We start from the raw sequence: 21,082 nt of genomic DNA, 5'->3' as shown, positions 1-21,082 counted from the left end.
GAAGAATGTCTCTGCCAATCCTCAAAAGTCCCAATGACCCACCCCATGGAGCTGTCCCAACATCCTTTGCCAGGGTCAAAGCTCTTGGCATCCACTGTTTACTGCCCTTTGTTAATCAGTTCTCCTTCTCTCTTGTGCCTCACTACCTTTAATAATCTCCCGCCCCTCTGGTGGAAAAGACAGCACCAGCACCACCACCTCCCCCTCCCCACCCCCGGCGACAGCTGAGTCACCTGGAGCAAAGGGAGGATCCCAGAGACCTCTGGCAGAAGCCTGCCTTCTGAACATCTCCATTGAGCAGTTGATTACCTGTTGTCTCTTCTGAAAACCCTGCCTGATGTCCCTTAACTGCTCTTATTTCTACCTCCTCAGGCAAATTCACCACCTCCAACAAGTGAGTAATTGAGCTTTGAGGAGGGAAGGTTTTTTCCTGCAAGTTAACTTAAACCCCACTCCCTCTCAGCTTTCCTCCCAGCTTTCCAAAAGCCTGTAAAACCCACGCGCATACTTGGAATCTGTAAACATTCTACCACCAAGCTAACTTGAGTTTGGAATTCCAGCTAAAGTCAGTGCTGCTGCTAAGAGAAGGAAAATGGTTCCATGACAGTTGTCTTTTAAAATTTGAGCTGTCATTTAATGTTTCTCTTAAAAGATACCTCACAGGATCCCCGTATGTGCTGTTCCAATAACTCACTTAGAAATAATCTTTATACTGTTTTGCATAGGATGAAGGGTACTGCCAAGCTGAGATGCCTGTGAAATGCCGAGATTTGGCAAAGCAGTGTACCAGCTTCATCTACAAAAGGCAATGGCCTTGTTGCTTTCAGTAGAACTGCTCCATTCAAGCAGGTAGGAACTGGAAGGTTCAGTGCATAACCCCTTAGTTTGACTGTCAATGCCATTATAGGCTGAAATGGAACGAGTCAGGTTTTACTGAGAGGGTCTGCACTTCATTCACTTCTGGTTTCATTCAGTCTAGAGGCTGGCACAGCACCAGTGGCTGTGGGAGGAGAATGCAGCTCACGTCTAGTGAAGATCTGATTGGTTCCATGTTTCATCTCCAGCCGCTCCATTTGCGTTGGAAACCTTTTGAGGATACGCTTGTAATTTTGCTCAAAATTACAACCGGAGATGCGCCGGTGCCAGGAAGAGGCACGCAGGGCCGGGCTGCTGCCTCCTGCAGCTACAAGGGCCTCCTGGCCGCCTGCCCGTGCCGAGGCTCAGGCTGCTCCGGGCTCTGCCGGGGCTCTGCTGCGGCTCCACCCCGGGCAAGGCCGGGCCTGCTCTCACCTCACAGTCTGCACCTGACAGCTCTGCACCGGAGGAGACCTTTCAGAGCACCCTCTCTGATCTTTCTGCTTTCTCAGCTGAGCACGGCTCTCCTCCAGCCCAAGACATTGCACTTAGGGATACAAGTCCAAGTGGCAGGCGCCCCAATGCTCTCGAGTCACAGCTGAAGGGCTGCATCAGCACAGGGTGTTTGGACTGCCCCACTCCCCCTCTGGTTTTTCCTGCAAATGTCATTGCCCTTTCTGCCTCAAACAGAAGTACCACAGCAGGGCAAAAACAGACCAGTGGGCCGTATTCCAAAGGCAGTGTGGTCTGAAGAGGATGAATGAAGAAGAGCCTTCCCCACTTTCACACCGTGCCAAAGACTCCCTAAGTGTCACTTTGCACCCTTAAGGAACAACAGGCAATTCAGAAGGAAATCTTGAGGTTATTCACGGAGTGAGAAAGAAGGGAATCTTCAAGGTGAGTTGTGGTTTCAAACTTTATTCATTTCCAGTCCTACTGTTCCCTGTCCTATTAGACAATCCTACCTTAACACTAACCCTAACCCTAACCTACAATCCTAGTCGAAGTACATGGTAATGGTCCTGATGTGATTATCACATTCTTGTCTCCTTCCTCTTCTTCACTGAACAATCAGTGGCACCAGGCTGGACGCAGGCTCAGCAAATGTTACAAATGGATGCTGCCCAAAGGAAAAAAAAAAAAATCAACAAAAACAAATGAACCATGAGTTTCCAAGCTCAGTATTTCACAGGATTCCTCTGGCTCCTAGAAAGATGCGGAAAGAGGAGCAATGGGACCATCTGTACCCCATCTTTATGTGCAGGACCTTGCCATCACAGGCAAACCTGGCCCAGAATCCCACTCATCCCTTTATTCTGGTTTCTCCATCTTGCTGGGATTTTTGCCCCGCCAGTGCTCTAGAAGTGGTGCTTTCTGTCCCTGGGGTTTCTTCCTTTCAGGAAACTCCAGTGACTCCCATAGGTCCCTGCCTTTGAAAGACAGGCACCGTGCTAATTTCCACAGGGAGACAGAGCAGTGTCTACCTTTCCATGCCCTGCCCCTCCTGTGCTGGATGGCACCTTCCTTCCCAGCAGGGCCAGCCCAGTGGCGCTGGCTCCTGCAGTTCCCTCTCTGCCACACAACCTGGCAGTAAGCCTGGGCCAGTTCCCCTCTGCCCGAGCGTGCCAGGCAGCAGATGGGGCTGGGACAAGTCCCTCTCAGCTGTCCCTGTTTGCGTGCCAGAAACCTCTAAGGGTGGGGTGGGGGGCACAAACCAGAGGCTCACAGTGAGCCCCTCACAGCCCCTCCTGCCCACAGCCAAATCTCTCCAGACTGCTCTGCCAGGACTGGCATCCTTGGGTTCCTCCACCACCATTTCATGGCTCTGTACCCTGCATTGCTCTACTTCAATTCTTTTGCCATTAGATAAAACTGAACACCCCACCAAATTACAAAACAGGGCGACAGAAACAGAGGACAGAGCGCCTCTCCTCTGAGGACAGGCTGAGAGACCTGGAGTTATTCAGCCTGGAGGAGAAGAGGCCCCAGGGAGACTTCATTGCTGAGTTCCAGTACTTCAAAGGGGATTCTCAGGAAGTAGGAAAGACCTTTTTTCACAGGCTCAGTTGCAATAGGACATGGGATAATATTTAGAATATATAATGGGGATTGAGTCAGATTAGGTCTAAGGAAGAACTTGTTCACTTGGAGCATGGTGCCACACTGGCAACTGGCACAGGTTGTCCCAAGAGCTGAGTTGCATTTAAAAAAGTGATTTTAATTGTTGCTGATCTCTTGCTCTTTGAGTCATGTTGCTTGCTCTGAGTATGGCTCTGGTAGTAAGTACTGAAAACCAATAATGAGCTTGTGGTTTTCTTGCAGTGCATGCAGGTTTTAATGATTATTATCTCCTACATTTATTAAATACATAAAATATGTTAAGAAGACAGCACCTTGTGGAACAATTTCTGATCACGTATAGATGTTCTGATCTGACAGATGAAGTCTGTCTTCTTTTTAAATGGGAATACACTTAGTATTTATTCAATTATAAAATATTTATGGTCTGCAGCTAAAACCCTGAAACTTCATTCTTTAATAGTAGTAATGTCTTTAAAGACAAGATTTAATCTAAGTTACCGATCCCCTTGTTGATGGCATTTGTGTCTCTTTGGCCAGTCAAAAAAAAAAAAAAAAAGCGTGAAAACATATGTCATCGGGCAATTTTTGGTCATGAAAAACGTGAACTGTGCCTAGACACAAATCCATAGGTAAAGTGGTCACTTTTTATTTAGAAAGAGCTATTAATTAAATGCCAGTACAGTGTTATTTCTGTACAAAATACTTCATGTAGACAAAGGTAAAGTATTTTAGTATTTCTATTTCTGTATTATAGGATACCAGTTTAGTGCTTCATTTAAACGTTTCTTTTATCAGTGTATTTCACATTTATTGCCCATAAACTCTTGCACTTTTGTCTGGTGAAAATAATTATTGCAGTCTTGCATGCTTAAAATAATGTGAAAACGACCATATCAAATAATGTAAACACTGATTTTCAAGAACTGAAATAAAAGTTTTCCAGTTTGATGTTATAATTTCACTTAAAATTACTCAACTGGTTAATAAATACGTTTTCTTATATACCTATTTATATGTATACGTATACATACATATTTATGTGTGAGTGTATATATATAAATTTATATTTTTTTTGTATACATTTTTCACTTTACGTATAGAAACTTGGTTTTGACTCTTATTGTTATTGTTTGCGGTGCTTGAGGGCTGATTCTGCTAATTGCCAAGTAGATTTTAACTGCAATGGTAGTGGAAAGTATGATAGAAGAGGGCAGTTTGGAGGACTAAACCTTCAATTTGTCTTGTGATCAGTTGCATGTCTGTAGTTTGAATGTATGTATCTCTGAAGACAAAGCATGTAAAAGAGAGGTTTTTTCCCACATCTGTGCATTTGATTCATGACAGAGATTGTGAAAAAATGCAGATTATATGGCTCTATGCAGATATTTACTATATGTATTATGCTAGGTTGGAAAGTTATGCTGTAGTAACATTTTAATAATATAGTAAATGTAGTTTTGTAATTGAAATTAAGCTTTAGTAGTTAAAATAGAAAATATGTGTGTGTGGTATTCTTTTTGCTCAAGAGAAGGAGAAGATAATCAAGAAATTCTTCACACAGAGATAACAATTACAAAAACCACTAAATCTTCCAGAGGAGAGGAATTTATGGCTTTCTTTATCAACAAAAAACCGAACTTCTCCAAACTCGACTTAGACTTCAAGGCGCCTGGGATTAACAGGAATTCCTCAACAAGTACCAGACGAATTTCTTGTTTTAAATAAAAATATGCATATTCATGAAGCGATTTGTGTATGCAACAGGTTACCCCTCTTAAGGAGGGAATTCTCTTTTATCGGGGTCCTTCTCCTGGCTCACTTTTGTCCAGAGAGAGGTACCCAGCCCGGGCTGTAACTTTTTGCTGTTATTGTCTCTTTAATTGTCCTAACTCTAATTGTTTAATCTTTATTACTATACTTGTATTAATTTTTTTTTCCATTTTATTTTTAGTAAACTTTTATAAATTTTTAAAACAAGTGATTGGCGTTTATAACAAATGGTAGCAGAGGATGGTTCTTAATACCTCGCTGTGGGTGCTGTAGGAGAATTAGAGTGAGAAGACGCGTCCTGCCCTGATTAGGCAGCCTCGCTCTGTTCCCCTGGTGTGACCACAGACCGCAGGTTACGATCCGATGGACAAAAAGAGACAATAAAGCAAAGAAAAGGGAAAGAATTCCTAAACCACGGTAATTAGCCCCTAAGACCAAAGTGTACACGAAGAACAAAGACCCAAGGACAAGGGAAAGATAAGTATTTGTTGGGATGGGTTGGATAAGGGGGGATGAATGTGTGTGAATGGGGTGGATAAGGGGGGGATGAATGTGTGTGAATGAGAGGCGGGCTGGTTACCCCAGACCTGCTAAGTGAGTGCTGTAGTCTCCCATGCTGCATTTCCGTCTTTTTCACGAGAAAAGCGGCCAGTACAGAGACGAAGCAAATGATAAGAGTGAGAGAATCCCCCCGGGGAGATTGAATTGAATGGGCTGGGTTGAGGGATTAATATTCAAGAGCACCCAGGGTTGCTGCTGGGTTGAGATATTAATCCTCAAGAGCACCCAGGGTTGAATAAGTGAAACAAAAGGTACCTTTACTTGTTGTGTACGTGACGGTGTGTCCCGCACCAACAAGTCCCCTGAGGGTGGGGGCTTAGGCAAAACCCTGCAAAAACTTGAGTGAAAAAGTCTGCTGGGTTGAGATATTAACCTTCGAGAGCACCCAGGATTGAGTAACTCAGGGCCCTTCCCAGAGGCCCAGCGGTACTGAAACCCAGAGAGGCTGCCCCCAAAGCAAGGATGGCTCAGTATCGTAGGACCTTTTAGCACCACGGCTGCGTAAAGTAGTCGTCTAACCCATTCCCCCTGGGGGAGGGGGTGTGGGGAGTCCAGATCGGGCAAGGTACGGAGGTCCGAACCCCTGACTCTGAGGCTATCTCTAGGGAAGAGGGATAGCCAAACCTCGGGGAGGTGGAAGGGGTCAGGGTGGGGGCTTACACGATTCACGATTCTCTGGCAACAGAAATCCCTTTGTGTAAGTCTAAGAGGTTTGCTAACGTTTCCTTCCTCTGTGCAATAAAATAAAGGGAAATGTAGAAGTATGAATCGACAGGCCTGAGGGTGTAGATGTGTGTGCGAAAGTAAGTGGAAAATAAAGGTGAGTAAATAGAAATTAGTGGAAGATATGCAATGCAGATTGTTTGTTTTGAGCTAAATAAAAGTAAGTAAGTGTGCACGAATGAAAGTATATGTAACAGTATTGTGAAGTCCAGAAGTATGAATGAACAGGCTTGAGGGTGTGAATGTGAGTGAGAGTGAGCGAGAGATAAAGGTGAGTAAATGGAAATGAGTGGAAGATATGTAATGTAGATTGTTTATTTTGAGCTTTATTTTTTTAGAGGGAGGTATATTATGTCGAATGGTTTGTGAGAGAAAGGATTTTTTGCATGGGTAGTTGAAAGAAGGTAGTATTTAGGTTGTTAGAAAATGTGAGGAAAAAAAAAAGAGCATGGAATGAATAGATAAGATTTTGGGAAAAAAAAAAAAAAAAAAAAAAAGGGACAGAAAACCAGTAAAAAGGAAGAAAAAGGGGAAATGGGAGTGGAACAAGAGAGAACCACACCACTCGCAGCCGAGCCGCTTGTCCCGGGCCCTGGCTCGCCGCTTGTTTCAGCTCCGTCTGTCCCAGTCCCGGCATTTGTCCCAGGTCTCAGCGAGCCGTTCCCCTCAGCTCCGCCTGCCCCGGTGCCGGTGCCTGTCCCGGTGCCTGCGCCCACCCCGGGTTCCGGCTCGCCGCGTGTTCCTGCCCCGGTTCCCGTGCCCGCGGCGGCGGCTCTGCGGGTTCCCGTCCCGCTGCCTGCGGCGGCCCTCCCGGTCCCTGTTTCGCCGCCTGCCGCGTCGGTACCGGCCCCCTCCTCGCTGCTCGCGGCTGCCCGACCGACCCCCTCCCCATCCTGCCCGGTTTGTCCGCGGCTGGTCCGCTGGCCGCGCCCGGCGGGCTCCCGTTAGTCCCGGCTGTCCCGTCTCTGGCCGCTTCTCCCGCAGCGGTTTTCTCGGCCCCATCCCCCGCGGTTCTGCCCGTTCCGGCTACACTGGGCGCTGCCGCCGCTGCCCTGCCTCTGCCGGGAGCGGCCGGCTCAGCCGCCGTGAGCCACGTGGAGGCTGACCGCACTCCCATCCGCTATCCCCCGGACATGCTGCCCCCTTCAGCAGCTCCGGCAGCAAACCCCGCCCGTGCTCCGCCTCTGGAGGACCTGGCCGCTATGGTATGTCCTCCTCACACCGCCCTTCCTGCCCGGAGCTCCGTTCCCTTGGAAACCGCAGCTCCGGTTCCAAGGAACTCCCTGTCCCGAGAAGATGCTCCTTATAAAAATACTAGAGGTGCAGTTAAGAGGCAGCTTTCTCCTGATTTTTCCTCACCACACGAAAATAAGGCTACAGAAAAATACGGGGAGAAAGAAATTGGTCTATTTCCACTGAGAGAGGTCCCGATGGGAGAGGGTTGGACTGGATTTGTGAATGCTCCCCTGACTTCTTCCGAAGTCAGAAATTTTAAAAAGGAAATCAAAGGGATTTTAGAAGATCCCATTGGCACAGCTGAACAACTTGACCAATTTTTAGGTCCAAACATTTACACTTGGGAAGAGATGCAGTCTATAATAAAGATACTATTTTCTCAGGAAGAAAGGGAGATGATCAGAGTTGCAGGCATAAAAGCCTGGAATAAGGAACATCCACAGGGGCCCTCTGGAGAAGAAATAATGCCAACTGAACCTCCGGGGTGGGGTCAGAATAGTGAGCAGGGGAGAAAACTTATGAATGACTATCGCAATACAATAATCAAGGGAATAAAACGGGCGGCACCTCGAGAGCAAAATGCTAAAAAGGCTTTTGAGGCACAGCAGGGGAAAGAAGAGACTCCAACTGAATGGTTGGACAGACTTGGGAGAAATATAAGGCAACATTCCAGAATGGATCCTGAGATTGATGTGAGAAAAGCTTTGTTAAAGATTAACTTTGTGCTTGGCCAGATAATGGAAAAAATTGAAGATCAGAATGACAAATCATTAGATGATTTATTAAAGGAGGCTCAGAAAGTCTATGGCCAAAGCCAAACTAAAAGCAAGGATTGTGGCAGTCACCATGTGAGAAAACAATTACAAGAAAAAAATCAAAAACACACAAACACTACTCCTAGATATGACAGTAGTAGAGACAGGGGAACAGAAAAAAATAAAACCCCAATACAAACCAAATCTCAGGAGCATTCCAGGAATGTCTGCTTTTACTGTAAGAACAAAGGACATTATAAGAGAGATTGTCCTAAGAGAGCAACAGATCTGAAAATCTTCTGAGAGATGAGCAAAGAGGAAGAATAGGGGTGTCAAAGGCTCTATTTTCTAGGGGACAGATACCATCTAGAGCCTGTGATAACTTTAAAAGTAGGTCCCCAAGAAGAAGAATTGGAATTGGTGGTAGATACCGGAGCAGAAAGAACCTGTTTGTTAAATATTCCAAAAGGTTATAGTGTACCAACAGATAATCTAATACATGATTGTCTAGAAATTATCCAGTACCAAACAAAAGTTCGAGAAGACCTTGAAGAACAAGTCCTTTCAGAAGGGGAGATAATTTTTGTGGATGGTTCCTCCAGGTGTCTACAAGGAAAAAGAATGTCAGGGTATGCAGTAGTTGATGGGAAAAACATGCAAACTATTGAAAAAGGGAAATTACCTTCAAACTGGTCAGCTCAAACCTGTGAATTATATGCTCTAAAAAGGGCACTGGAATATTTAGTACACAAAAAGGGAACTATATACTGATTCAAGGCATGCCTTTGGAGTAGTACATACCTTTGGAAAAATTTGGGAAGAAAGAGGATTGCTTAATTCAAGAGGAAAAGGATTAGTACATGAGGGGCTCATTTTAGAGGTTTTAGAAGCATTAAGATTACCAGAAGAGATAGCTGTAGTACACATTAAGGGTCCCCAAAAGGGAGTGACTCCAGAAGTAAGAGGAAATAACTTGGCGGACCAGGAAGCTAAGGATGCAGCAGAAAACAGAGCTGAAAGAGTTATGCTAATATTAACTCCAAATGAGGAGAAACTGGAAATTCCAAAATTTAGTGAAGCAGAAGAAAAAGAATTAAAGGAGATAGGAGGTGAACAAGATGAATCAGGGAAATGGAAACTTCCCGATGGAAGACAATTACTTAATAAAAGCTTACTAGAAGAATATTAGAAGACATGCATCAGAAAACTCACTGGGGTACTCAGGCTTTGTGTGATCATTTTCTAAGGAACTATGGGTATATTGGGATTTTTGGAATAGCAAAGAAAGTAACTGAAAAATGCCAAAGGATAAATAAAAAGGTAATGCGGAAAACCACATTGGAAGGTCGGAAATTAGCTCTTAGACCATTTCAAAGTATCCAAGTAGATTTTACTGAACTTCCTCAAGTTCAAAGATGGAAGTATTTATTAGAAATAACAGACCATCTAACTCATTGGGTGGAAGCGGTTCCCACTGCCAAGGCCACAGCCAACGTGGTAAGTAAAACCCTTTTGGAACAGATTATTCCAAGATATGGAATGGTTAATAGGATAGACTCGGACAGAGGAACACATTTTACGTCAAAAGTGTTACAACAATTAATTCAGACCTTGGGGATAAAATGAGAATTACACACCCCATGGCATCCACAGAGTTCTGGCCGAGTAGAGAGAATGAACCAAACTTTAAAAAGAACTTTAACTAAATTAATAGTTGAAACCCGAATGTCATGGGTACAATGCCTACCTTTAGCCTTACTGAGGATTCGAACACAACCCAGGTCAGACCTGGGAGTCTCACCTTGTGAAATGATGTTTGGATTACCTTTTTTGACTACTCTACATGAAAATGCTACCCATGAGGTAGGGGAAGAAAATGTTAAAAAATATGTGAACACTATTGCAAAAACTCTTGAAAATTTAAGGTTAAAAGGAATAATCCCCCAAACCACACCTTTAGACTTTAAAATCCATAATATTCATCCAGGGGAATGGGTGTTGGTAAAAACATGGAAAGAACAATCTTTAACTCCACAATGGGAAGGTCCTTTTCAGGTATTGCTGACGACCGAGGCTGCGATGCGGACCAGGGAACGAGGGTGGATCCACGCCAGCAGAATCAAAGGACCTGTGGAAGAACCTAAGGAGTGGACGATAACCTCTGAACCGGGTGATACAAAATTGACTCTTAAACGGGGAATGGGTGGTAATGAACTGGGAAGACCCAAATGATCCAAGAAATATACACAGGATCACACCTGACTGGGGAGTAAGACCGAGTTTACATCAGTGGTTTCAAACACCGCGTGGACAAACTTTGAGGCGCCTCCGATATCCTCCTGGGGAAGGAATACTGCCACCACAGACAGGAGGATCAGGACTGTTTCGGACAGAAAACTCCTGTATTTTGGCCTTAGCCTGTGATTTATACAAAGAGGAGGGCGAATTACAACCTCAATCTGTGCCACGTAATATACCCTGTTTGATTCACCCAAATACTGGGCATGTTAGTTGGGTAAAATATAAATGTTGGAATTGTGGGAAAAATTGGTATTGTAGTTCACACAAGCGACGCCGCCATTGCAAGAAGTGTCGAGTGTCAACTAGATCCCCTATCCAAGCAGAGCTCGAAACAACTGAAATAATAACTTTGTTTTGTGGATGGGAATTATTAGTGCCTGTTGAATGGGAAATAGCTGAGGAACAGTGGGAGACCACCGTTAAGGAGTGTCAAAAACTATTTGCCTGGAAATTAGCTAAGAGAAAGTGTCAACAGAAGAGAGGGCAAGACCAGATTGGCCTCTATAATCGCCACCAAGAAGATCACATACACCTGCTGTGGGTTGCAACCCCATAGGCATGGGAGGTGGGAGTATAAGCCATACTGGACCTCTCCTTTTTCTGTCACTCATTTTCTGTCTTTTCCCTTTTGGGATATTGACAAAGCCATGCTACAGGTGTTACCAGAAGCTGTATATGGAAAGACACCGAGGCTCCTTTGTTATCTCGCACACTCATGTCAACAGTCACTGTTATAACCCATCCAAATTAGGAAACTGCATGCACAGTGGACAAAAGTACTGGATTACTGAGAATCTAGGAATAAGTGGTAACAGGATAGGAAGTGAATGCCCAAAAGCGGAAAAATGGATTTGTTTCACATACACTATTGGGAATAAAGCACAGGATTTGGTAAAAGAGCAATTGATAAAAAAAAGGCTAAGCCGGCACCACCACCTAAACCTGTACCAATCTCACTTGACAATTTGTATACCAATGCTGAATACTAGCTAGTGGGATAACGTGTTGGGAATAGAATGGTGGAAAAAGCTAGGTTTCTTCCTGTTATGCGCTACAGCTGGTCTAATATTTCTTCCTTGTTTGATCCCCTGTTTTATTCGACTCATCACCAGTGTAGTTCAAGGCATGCAATTAGTGACCATGGATCAAAAATTGGATACAACAAAAATGGTGCAAAAGATTATGGTATTAAAGAAACAAAATAATATAGAAGACCCCTTTCAAGAAGCTAGATTGATTTATGAAGAAAATGAACAAAAAATGAAGGCTAGAAAGCAGTAAATATTGCTCGAGCCAAAGTAGTTATAAAAAGAAAGAGGAAGGATTGTGAAAAATGCAGATTATATGGCTCTACGCAGATATTTACTATATGTATTATGCTAGGTTGGAAAGTTATGCTGTAGTAACATTTTAATAATATAGTAAATGTAGTTTTGTAATTGAAATTAAGCTTTAGTAGTTAAAATAGAAAATATGTGTGTGTGGTATTCTTTTTGCTCAGGAGAAGGAGAAGATAATCAAGAAATTCTTCACACAGAGATAACAATTACAAAAACGCCTAAATCTTCCAGAGGAAAGGAATTTATGGCTTTCCTTATCAACAAAAAAAAAAAACTAACTTCTCCGAACTCGACTTAGACTTCAAGGTGCCTGGGATTAACAGGAATTCCTCAACAAGTACCAGACGAACTTCTTGTTTTAAATAAAAAATATGCATATTCATGAAGTGATTTGTGTATGCAACAGGTTACCCCTCTTAAGGAGGGAATTCTCTTTTATCGGGGTCCTTCTCCTGGCTCACTTTTGTCCAGAGAGAGGTACCCAGCCCGGGCTGTAACTTTTTGCTGTTATTGTCTCTTTAATTGTCCTAACTCTAATTGTTTAATCTTTATTACTATACTTGTATTAATTTTTTCCATTTTATTTTTAGTAAACTTTTATAAATTTTTAAAACAAGTGATTGGCGTTTATTACAACCCTCTTCCCCAAAACTTGGTATTTTAAGGAGAGCAGACTCTGCTCTCGCCCAGGGAAGCCAGCTCCCTGAGCATCTTGAAGTGCCCGAGTCCCACTGTCCACAAAGTCCTGGCCTGACCGTGTGGAATTCTCCCCACCCTGTCTCCCCAGCCCAGAAACCCCGAGCACGTGTTGGTTTTTCGGAGAGCAGTGAGCACCCAAATGGCTCCCAGTCCCCAGAGAGCCAAGAAAACGGAGGATGCCACGTGGCACCGCGCCCTACCTGGTCTCCTTCTTCCCATGATTTCCCTCAGCATCCCAAAAATCCTTTCTTTCCCCTCATGCCCCCTGATCCTCGTGATACCTTCCCTCCCCCTACCTTACCTGGCACTCCCTCAGCTCCGCCCCTCCCCTCAGGGGGCGTCTGCCGACATGACATCACCAGGCAGCCCCGCCCCCTGCCACCCCTGTCCCCGCCCCCTGTTCCTACGGTGGCCCCGCCCCCTGCCCGGTTCCCACGGTGGGGGCTCGCCCACTGCTCGCCCCTGTAGCCACACCAGTGATCCCAATGCTTCCCGCTCAAGGGAAAAGCAGCAGGGAACTGCAGAGCCAATGCAGGGTCCCGATTTCTCACTCGCCCCTGTCACATATCAGCATGCAGGGCAAGGGGCAGGAGCCACAACTGCTAATTGGAAAGCTTTTGCACAGCAAATAATAAGAGAGATTTGCAAAACACACCAACAGTATGGCCCACAGAGCCCATGCTTCCGGGGCCTTTTAAAGGCTGAACTGGGGAGGACTGTACTCGTCCCACATGATTTAAAACAGCTTTTTTCGTGCCTCATGACCTCTACAGAATTCAAACTGTGGGAAGGAGCATGGAAACAACTGCTGAAAGAGGCCCTCCCAGACTTGCATGCTGATCCAAACACAGCAAAGGATGCCAGTGGCGTGCCAATTACCACTGAGCATCTCCCCGGTGAGGGCCAATGCCCTCTGACTGGGTCTCTGGCCCCAGTCCAAGCTGCAGTAATCCCTGTGGTAGTCCTTGAGAGAGTCAGAGATGCAGCTGAAAAAGCCTTCTTTGCCCTTCAACCTGACACCCCTCTCGAGCCATATAGTAAGATCACACAGCTACCATCAGAGCCTTTTTTGAAATTTGTGGAAAGGTTAACTAGAGCTCTTGAAATCCAAGTTAGGAAAGAAAATGCAAGGGAAGAAGTTTTAGAGGAAATGGCATTTGCAAATGTGAATGAACAGGGCCAGCTGCAATTCTGAGCTTACCTTTAGAACCCCCCTACACTAAAAGATATGCTTCTAGTCTGGAACAGGAAAGTGCCTCTGAGGAGTGTGGCTCAGGACACCAGACCAAAGCTGCTGCCAAGACCACCACAGAGAGTCGCCGTTGCCAGCCCAGCACCCATTCCATCAGCACAGCGGCACACTGGGCAGCAGCGAGGACCAGCAATGGTTGACCCCACAAAGCCATGCCTGCTTTGTAAGAACCTTGGGCACTGGGTTAACCAGTGTCCCCTGAGAAAGCAATTGGATCGATTTAAAAATAGCAGGGGTGGAGAACTACAAGCGCTCCCAGGGGGTCAACAACAACAACAAAACTAAATGGGGTGCTGTGCAAGCACGGGGCTCTGGCACCTCTGGGACCTCAGAGCCTGCTGTGACCTCAGCCTGCTGTGACCCCAGGACCTGCTGTGACCTCATGGCCTTAGCTGCACCCCAGAGTGTGCCCCCATCGATACAAATGGACTGCCCTGCCTGTAAATGTTTGGCTTGATCCAAGATCATTCCTCAGCAAATCCTTTCTTTTGCCTGCTGGCATTGACTGGGGCCCAGGCAACAAAAGAACAGGAGCTGCAGGCCACCCACACAGCTTTTCCTATTAATGAGCACTAAGCCTTTCTTTTTGCAAACAGAGGGATGTTGGGGGGATTTTTGCACCATCAGGCCGAGGCACAAGGCTCTGCATCCTCCCAAGGAACAGAGCCAGCCCCCTTCAGTGCGAGAGGGCGCGGCCTCAGCTGCAGCCCCGGTGCCTCCTGTGCCCCAGGGCACGGCCCTGGCTGTAAATGTCTTGGGCTGCAGCTCAGGGCCAGGGCGGAGCTCAGCAGCCTCATCAGAGCCCGGGGCCGTGGCCCTTCCCTGCTGGGGCCCTCGCCTGGCCCGGCCCGGCCTGAGCAGCCCGGCCTGGCCCCAGGGGACGGGCTCTGCCCGCCCGCTGTGCCCGCAGCCTTCTGGGCTCAAGGGTTTGCAAGAGGCTTTCTCCCAGCCCTGCAAAACCTTGGCCAAGTGTCCCTTTGCTGTGCTGAGAAGAGTAAAAAAAAACCTTCACATTTACCCTGACGCACAGCTCATGAGGGATCCCTGCACACCTTAGGAGAGGCCAGAAATATCCCTGTGTGCCTCGTGAGGGATCCCTGCACACCTCAGCAGAGACCCCAAAATGGGGCAAGCACATTTCTCTCTCTCTCAGGATTTTTATAAAGCGGCACAGAGAGAAGTGAAAGAGAAAACAGTTTCTATTTCTGCTCCTTGTTTTTCTCTTGTGGAATGTGTTTGGAGAATTGTTTACCTAGAGCGAATGCCTGGTTGGATCACGGTGGATTGTTTGGGCCTGATGGCCAATCCGATCCACCTGTGTCTGGACTCTGGAGAACAGGGTCACGAGTTGTGAGGGAGTTAGATATGATGGTTAGAGAGAGTAGCATGTAGTTTTTAGTGTCCTCTTTTATATAGTATATTAATGTATCATAGCATAATTATAATAAAGAAATCATTCAGCCTGCTGAACTAAGTCAGACATCATCATTCTTCCCATTGGGTTCGCCGACATCTACAACACATGCCCTAGAGGAAGTTATCCCAGGGAGGCTGGGACTAGATGATCTTTAAGGTCCCTTCCAATCCAGGCCATTCTGTGACTCTGTATCCTGTTGTCCTTGGAACCACTGTGGAACTGTTCGCTGCCTTGCAGCAAGTCTTTGAGCCGCTGTCCAAAAATTAAGAAATCTTTGTTGCAAATATTTGACTGCTAAGCTTTAAAGTGTTGACCATAGAGATCTGGGTACAGCTCTTTGGATACAGGCACAGCTGTTCAGGGAGAAAAAGGCAAGCTGAATGTGTGCTCCCTGGTGATCGGGAAGCAGGGGTAGTTTTAGCCTGCAGCTCGAATGACAGCTCTGAAGACCCACAGAGCATACATTAATTCCTTCTGTTCCCTCTGTCTCCCTTCCCAAGGTGGATGCCCAGCTGCAGGTTGTACGTAAGCTGGAGGAGAAGGAACACTCACTGCAGAGCAGCACTGGAAGGGGAGAGAAGGAGCTGGGTCTGCGAACACAGGCCCTGGAGATGAGCAAACGCAAGGTGAGTGATGCCTTTGTTTCCTCTTGGGTTGTGAGGTGGAGCTGCTGCCTTGTGGGAGGCATGGAAGGCTCTGAGCTCTCACTGGGATTAGAGAACCTGGTATTCCCTGCTTTTGGATGAGTATATCAGAAGGCTGAGGAGTCCTGGAGAGAATTATGATTAAAGTACTGGAGACTGATGTTTTCCTTTGGTAAGGAGAAGCAGGTCATATGTTTTTCTGTGTAACCTGTGGTGAAGAGAGAGACAGCAGCCAGATGGACTGGGGTCAAAGCTTTTATTGCAAAGATGGGATAAGCAAAAGGAAATACAGCTGGGGAATGTGAACACTTTCAACAAATGCCTAAGACGAGTAAAGTAGGTGTGTTACCAGTAAAATAAATCTAAGTTTATAGCTGATGCTGCCTTTGTTGTTAAGTTTTAGTAGAAATGTAGAAATTACATTAAAACAGGCAGAAAGGAAAGCAGGAATATCCCTGTGAAGAGGAGCTGGGAAGAATTCAGCAGTGACCTGTGTTTAATAGGACAATTTGTGGTATTAAGGGCACATGGTTATAAAGTCAGAAGAGAACTGGTGAAGAGAGATTGTTAGAAATAGGTATCGTGCAGTTCTGTCTAGGACAGCGATAGAACTGCCTCTGAACACTTTAATAGAGAAGACATGGAAGCTGGAAGGCTGAAAATAGGTTAAGAAGAGAATTGGATGATCATTGGTGTTTTTGTAAGAGATGTGCCTTGCAGTGTGCCAAAGTTTGGCTCTGCCCAAAGGAATCTTGAAGCTAAATGATTAGAACTTGTTGATAATAAGGTAAGAACAAGGGACTAGAGACCACCAGAGCTGTTCTTCTGTGTTTGCTCCTTATGTACTGGTTTTCTTTCTCAGGCCATGGATGCAGCCCAGCTTGCAGATGATCTGAAGGCCCAGCTAGAGCTGGGTCAGAAGAAGTTACATGATTTTCAGGAGGAGATTGTAGAAAACAGAGCAACTAGAGAGAAGGAGATGTTCAACCTCAAAAGGGCTGAGGTATATACCCTATGCACAATCCTTCAAGATCTGTCTGCTTTCGTGTCCTTCTCCTTGTACACTGAGCTTGCAGAGGGTTTCAGCTGAACTGCTCTTGGTATCCAGTTTCACTTTGATTTTGGCTTCATCGGGTCCTGGCTCTTTCAGATTTTGTCCCCTGATAACTGACAATACTTGTGGCATCAGATGATCATGTTGTCTCTTGGATTATAGGGGATGAAACTATGGCTGGCATGACTTAGCCAGGTGCACGTTCTCTTTGGTCCCTGAAGAAGCTGACAGAGAATGTACTGCTCCTTCACTTGCTCTCCTGTTTTTCCGCAGGAAGATATTTCTAGGTTGTGCAGGAAGCTGGAGACCACAAAGAAGCCTGACATGGTTCCCAGCTGTGATGAGATCCTGATGGAGGAAATCAAGGATTACAAGGGGAGTGTCTGTGTCCGTCAGCTTCCCTTTTTACTTTAGTCAGAAGGTGTGTAGGCACACTTTCAGTGTCTGACATCTCTCGTCTGTACTCTGGCACTGGAGAAACCACATTGTCCTTCTGGGGAATGGAAGTACCGACATGTTGAGACATCTCTGAGCACAGCAGCTGGGCTGCAGGGCCCCTCACAGCTCTGTGTGTGTGTCTGTGTGTCTGTGTGTGTGTCTGTGTCTGTGTGTCTGTGTGTCTGTGAGTGTGTCTGTGTGTGTGTCTGTGTGTCTGTGTGTGTGTCTGTGTCTGTGTGTCTGTGTGTCTGTGAGTGTGTCTGTGTGTGTGTCTGTGTGTCTGTCTGTGTGTCTGTGTGTCTGTCTGTGTGTCTGTGTCTGTGTGTGTGTCTGTGTGTGTGTATTGCAGGCCTGCCTGACGTGCCCGTGCTGCAACATGCGCAAGAAAGACGCGGTGCTCACCAGGTGCTTCCACGTCTTCTGCTTCGAGTGTGTGAAGACGCGCTACGACACGCGGCAGCGCGAGTGCCCCAAGTGCAACGCGGCCTTCGGGGCCAACGACTCCCACAGGATCTACATCGGCTGAGGCCCTCTCAGAGCCCCTGCTGGTGCTGAGCCAGCCTCCTTCCCTCCCTCTCAGCTTCTGCTGCCTGAGCTGCAGTGTCTTCTGGGAGGAGCCTTCAGGGTCTCCAAAGAAATACACTCTGGATCTTGCTTCCTTTCTTGGCCCTGTCCCTTTGGTCATGGCCTCAGTTTTTGTGTGCTCTTTGTGCCTGAGAGGAAGTTTCCCATCCCTTGCTTTCACACTGCCAAGGCGGGAACGTGCAGCTGAAGTGCTGCCTTGGTGGGATGGAAGCTGAGCTGCAGCAGAGATTAGTGAGAGCTTTATTTGAGGGCTCTGCTTTGGATGCTAATTAAGTCCCATCAAGGAATGGCACTGCTCCTGGGAGGGAAGCGTTTCCCAATTAACAGGCCCAATAGAGACCAAGGAAATTAATCTGTAGACTCAGTGGAGCAATTCCTTAGGTACCTGTGCACCTTCCCGAGTCAGGGCAAGAACCCTCGAGGGCTGGTGCACTAGGAAACCCTACCCCAAACAAACACGTCTGAATATCCACCAAGGAGAAAGGAGAGATCTTGGAGACCCTTAGAAAACAGCATTCCACTGACAAGCCCTGGTTGATGTGCTCACCTTCCCCTAGGCTGAAGCATTGCTGCCATTGTCCTTCTCAGAAAAGGGCTTTTAGTGGTTCCTTTGCTGCAGCTTTACCACAAAGATTGACCTTGTTATGTACAAATTCTTCTTAAAGCTGTTCTTTGGTTTATTTTTCTGGTTCTCCTGCCTCTGGTACTGTTTGCTCTCCCATCCTTTGTCCAGTTCTTGGAAACATTTCTCACAAGCTTTAAACTTCTACAGTAGAGACACTTGATCTCTTCCTTCCTCTCCTTTCAAGATATGCTCAGCTAGAACAACTTTTGTCCCTTTGGCTCTATCCCCAGTAGCTTATTCCTGACACAACGGGAGGGCCAGGACGCTGCATTATTTCTGCAGCCATTTTGTCATGGCTGCTGGGAATTTTGGCAGGGATGTGGTGTAGCTTAGAGTCTCGGTGCTCCCTGTGCTTGGAGGGTTTGAAGCCTGTTCCTAAAATCCAAACGGGAACTTGTTGATTTGTGACATTTCTTCCTGGGATGTAGTGTTTAAGTAAACTTAATTTGCCTGGAAGGTGCACCTTTCAGAAGTTTGTCTCATGGGTGTCCCTTCCCTGAAGCATGGAATCTCCTGCCTTCCTCCATCCCCTCCCTGCAGGAAATACCAGATACAAAGTAAAAGGAGTTCATCACAGGCTCTTACACTATTCATTATCTTGGGGAAAACATTCAGAATATATGAGTAAAGCCTTGTAAATGATGAGGAATCCTGAGAACTGAGAAGGAGCACTGCATCCTGCCTTTCCAAGGGGAACCTGGGCTGCTGAGAGTTCCTGCCATCGTGTAAGAGCTGTTAGAAGGAATGAGAGTAGAACCCGCTCCCCTTTCCCTGGAAATTGCTCCCGGGGTTACAGGTTCTGGCAGCAAGTTGGCTAAGGAATGATGTGCTAATGCTGCTGGTAGATTTTGGGGTACAGATGCTTCTTCATGGCACCAGGACCTGGCTCATGAATAAACTGTCTGCATCTTCAAACCCCTTGGCTAGAGCAGCAGGAGTTCCTTTTACAGCTGTGAACAGCAGCCTGAACTTTGCAGCCCCAGCAGAGCTGCAAAGCCCTTCTGTCCGTCCCCAGTCACTCTTGTATCACCTTTCTACTGAAATGAGCTTTGTGTGAACTCTGCCCAGGTTGGCATCCCTCTGCTCCTGGCAGGAAATGGATACTTCAAACAATTTGTATTAGTTCCACGGAGGAGTTTGGGAAACTCCTCCCTTAGCAAGAAAAAAGTCTTGGTTTTGTTTTAAAACAAAAGCTTATTTCAAGCTCACTTAGGAAGTGACTGAGTTTCTCTCGGTGGACATAATTTTAACACTTAGAAACAATGCACATTTTGGGTTTGTTCTAAAGTAACAGCTTATTTCAAGCTCATTTCTGAAATAACTGAGTTTCTCTGTGCTTTTAATTAAACCACCGAGAAACAAAATGTATGGAAATAATTAACATTTATCAGGACTAGTAAGTATTGGGGTAAAAAAAGTAAAGCGGTGACAGTATTCTTTATGAAAACATTCTCTAAATTCAGTGTCTTAGACAAGAAAGAAAAAACCTCATCTCCAGTCTCCCGTGCACCTGCTGTCACAGCAGATCCTCCCCTCTGCCACAGTCTGCAGGCACTGATGTGCCTGTGCCACTCCCCTTCCCACAGAAACCCACAGCAATCTCTTGTCCCCAGGGGATCAGGCTGGAGCAGTGGCTGAAGGAGAAAATAGCATGTCTTTGTTGGGCAGCAGTAAGTTGAGTCTTTTGGGAAAAGGCACAGTTGGTGATGCACTAATTCAGAGCAATCCGTATTTTGCATTTGACATGGGAGAAACTCCTCAGACAGCCACCAGAAATAATACTTGCTTAATAGTAGTTATTAGGTGGTTGACAGTTTTCCATTTCTATTTTTGCTTTTAGATGAAGTCTGATTTGTTGAAGGATTTGGTGTTTGGAGCTTTGAAGCAAAACATTTTTATTTAAGATATGATTAACATTTTATTTTTTTATAATATGTTTCTGGGCTCGTGTGTAGAGGCAAGAACATAAAAGCCTTGATAAAAATACTTACAAAATTGGCCTGAAATACTTCTTTCCTAGTGTTTTGATGATAGGAGCAATATTCATGTGTTCTAAACAAGTCATGTTGGAGGTTGTGAGGTACCAGATGCTACACAAAGAAAAAGCTCTTTCTAGAAAACTGATTATCTGAAGGGGGGAGGCAGGGGAAGGGAAGGCAATGAAAGTGACCTCAGTGCCTTGCCCATCAAGTTTGTCAGGAATGTGGGGCCATCCCAGATCTATTATAACTACCAAGGTGCAGGCCTGTGGATCCCACTTCTTTGTTTTACATCCTAATTTCTCTTCCCCGTGTTCCTGCACTGGAAGGAGCAGACACACAAAATCAGAGAACAAAGAGCAGCTCTTGAGGCTAATTCGTCTGGGTCTCACTGTGACCAGCTTTTGGTGCTGATGCAGAGCTTTTCATACACAAGGGCTTTTCAAAGGTTAGAGATGCAAATAGGTAGAATGTCTTCCTCAATGCGCCTGCAGCCTTTGAACTGCACCTGACAAGAACAGCCCAGGCACGGCCCCGCCCAGTGCGGCTGGGCGCGCGCGGGCCCGAGCGCAGCGCCCCCCTCAGGCCGCGCGCCGCCGGCGCAGCCGCGGCCGTTGCGCCGGGGCCGTTGTGGCGACAGCCGGCGAGCGGCGCCATGGCGGAGCTGCCGCTGCCCGCCGGGCTCAGAGCCAGCGCCTTCCCCCGCCAAGCTGTGGCGCCTGGCGAACAGCCCCCGCGTCCGCTCCGTGCGCTGGGACAGCCGGGC

The 21,082-nt window shown here is 46.3% G+C and overlaps 1 protein-coding gene across 1 annotated transcript; it reads left to right on the top strand.

Moving 5' to 3' along the window:
• The first annotated feature begins 1,131 nt into the window (after positions 1-1,131).
• Positions 1,132-17,711, top strand: LOC137466385 (E3 ubiquitin-protein ligase BRE1A-like). The gene is made up of 6 exons (XM_068178142.1): positions 1,132-1,152; positions 2,722-2,892; positions 15,492-15,617; positions 16,498-16,638; positions 16,963-17,070; positions 17,477-17,711. The coding sequence occupies exons 1-6, from the start codon at positions 1,132-1,134 to the stop codon at positions 17,651-17,653; spliced, it is 744 nt and encodes a 247-aa protein (XP_068034243.1). The 3' UTR covers positions 17,654-17,711.
• The last annotated feature ends 3,371 nt before the right edge of the window (positions 17,712-21,082 follow it).

The sequence above is a fragment of the Anomalospiza imberbis genome, unplaced genomic scaffold (assembly GCF_031753505.1).
Source record: "Anomalospiza imberbis isolate Cuckoo-Finch-1a 21T00152 unplaced genomic scaffold, ASM3175350v1 scaffold_197, whole genome shotgun sequence".
Taxonomy (NCBI): domain Eukaryota; kingdom Metazoa; phylum Chordata; class Aves; order Passeriformes; family Viduidae; genus Anomalospiza; species Anomalospiza imberbis.
The sequence above is the reverse complement of the archived record's forward strand: the minus strand, read 5'-3'. Positions and strand labels throughout refer to the sequence as shown.

What these genes read in the sequence shown, in the direction of transcription:
- LOC137466385 (XM_068178142.1), top strand. Translation starts at nt 1,132, where the DNA reads ATGCGCCGGTGCCAGGAAGAG. An exon ending in TCAAAGGGGATTCTCAGGAA is followed by an intron (nt 2,893 to 15,491) that starts GTAGGAAAGACC and finishes TCCCTTCCCAAG; the next exon opens with GTGGATGCCCAGCTGCAGGT. An exon ending in TGGAGATGAGCAAACGCAAG is followed by an intron (nt 15,618 to 16,497) that starts GTGAGTGATGCC and finishes TTTCTTTCTCAG; the next exon opens with GCCATGGATGCAGCCCAGCT.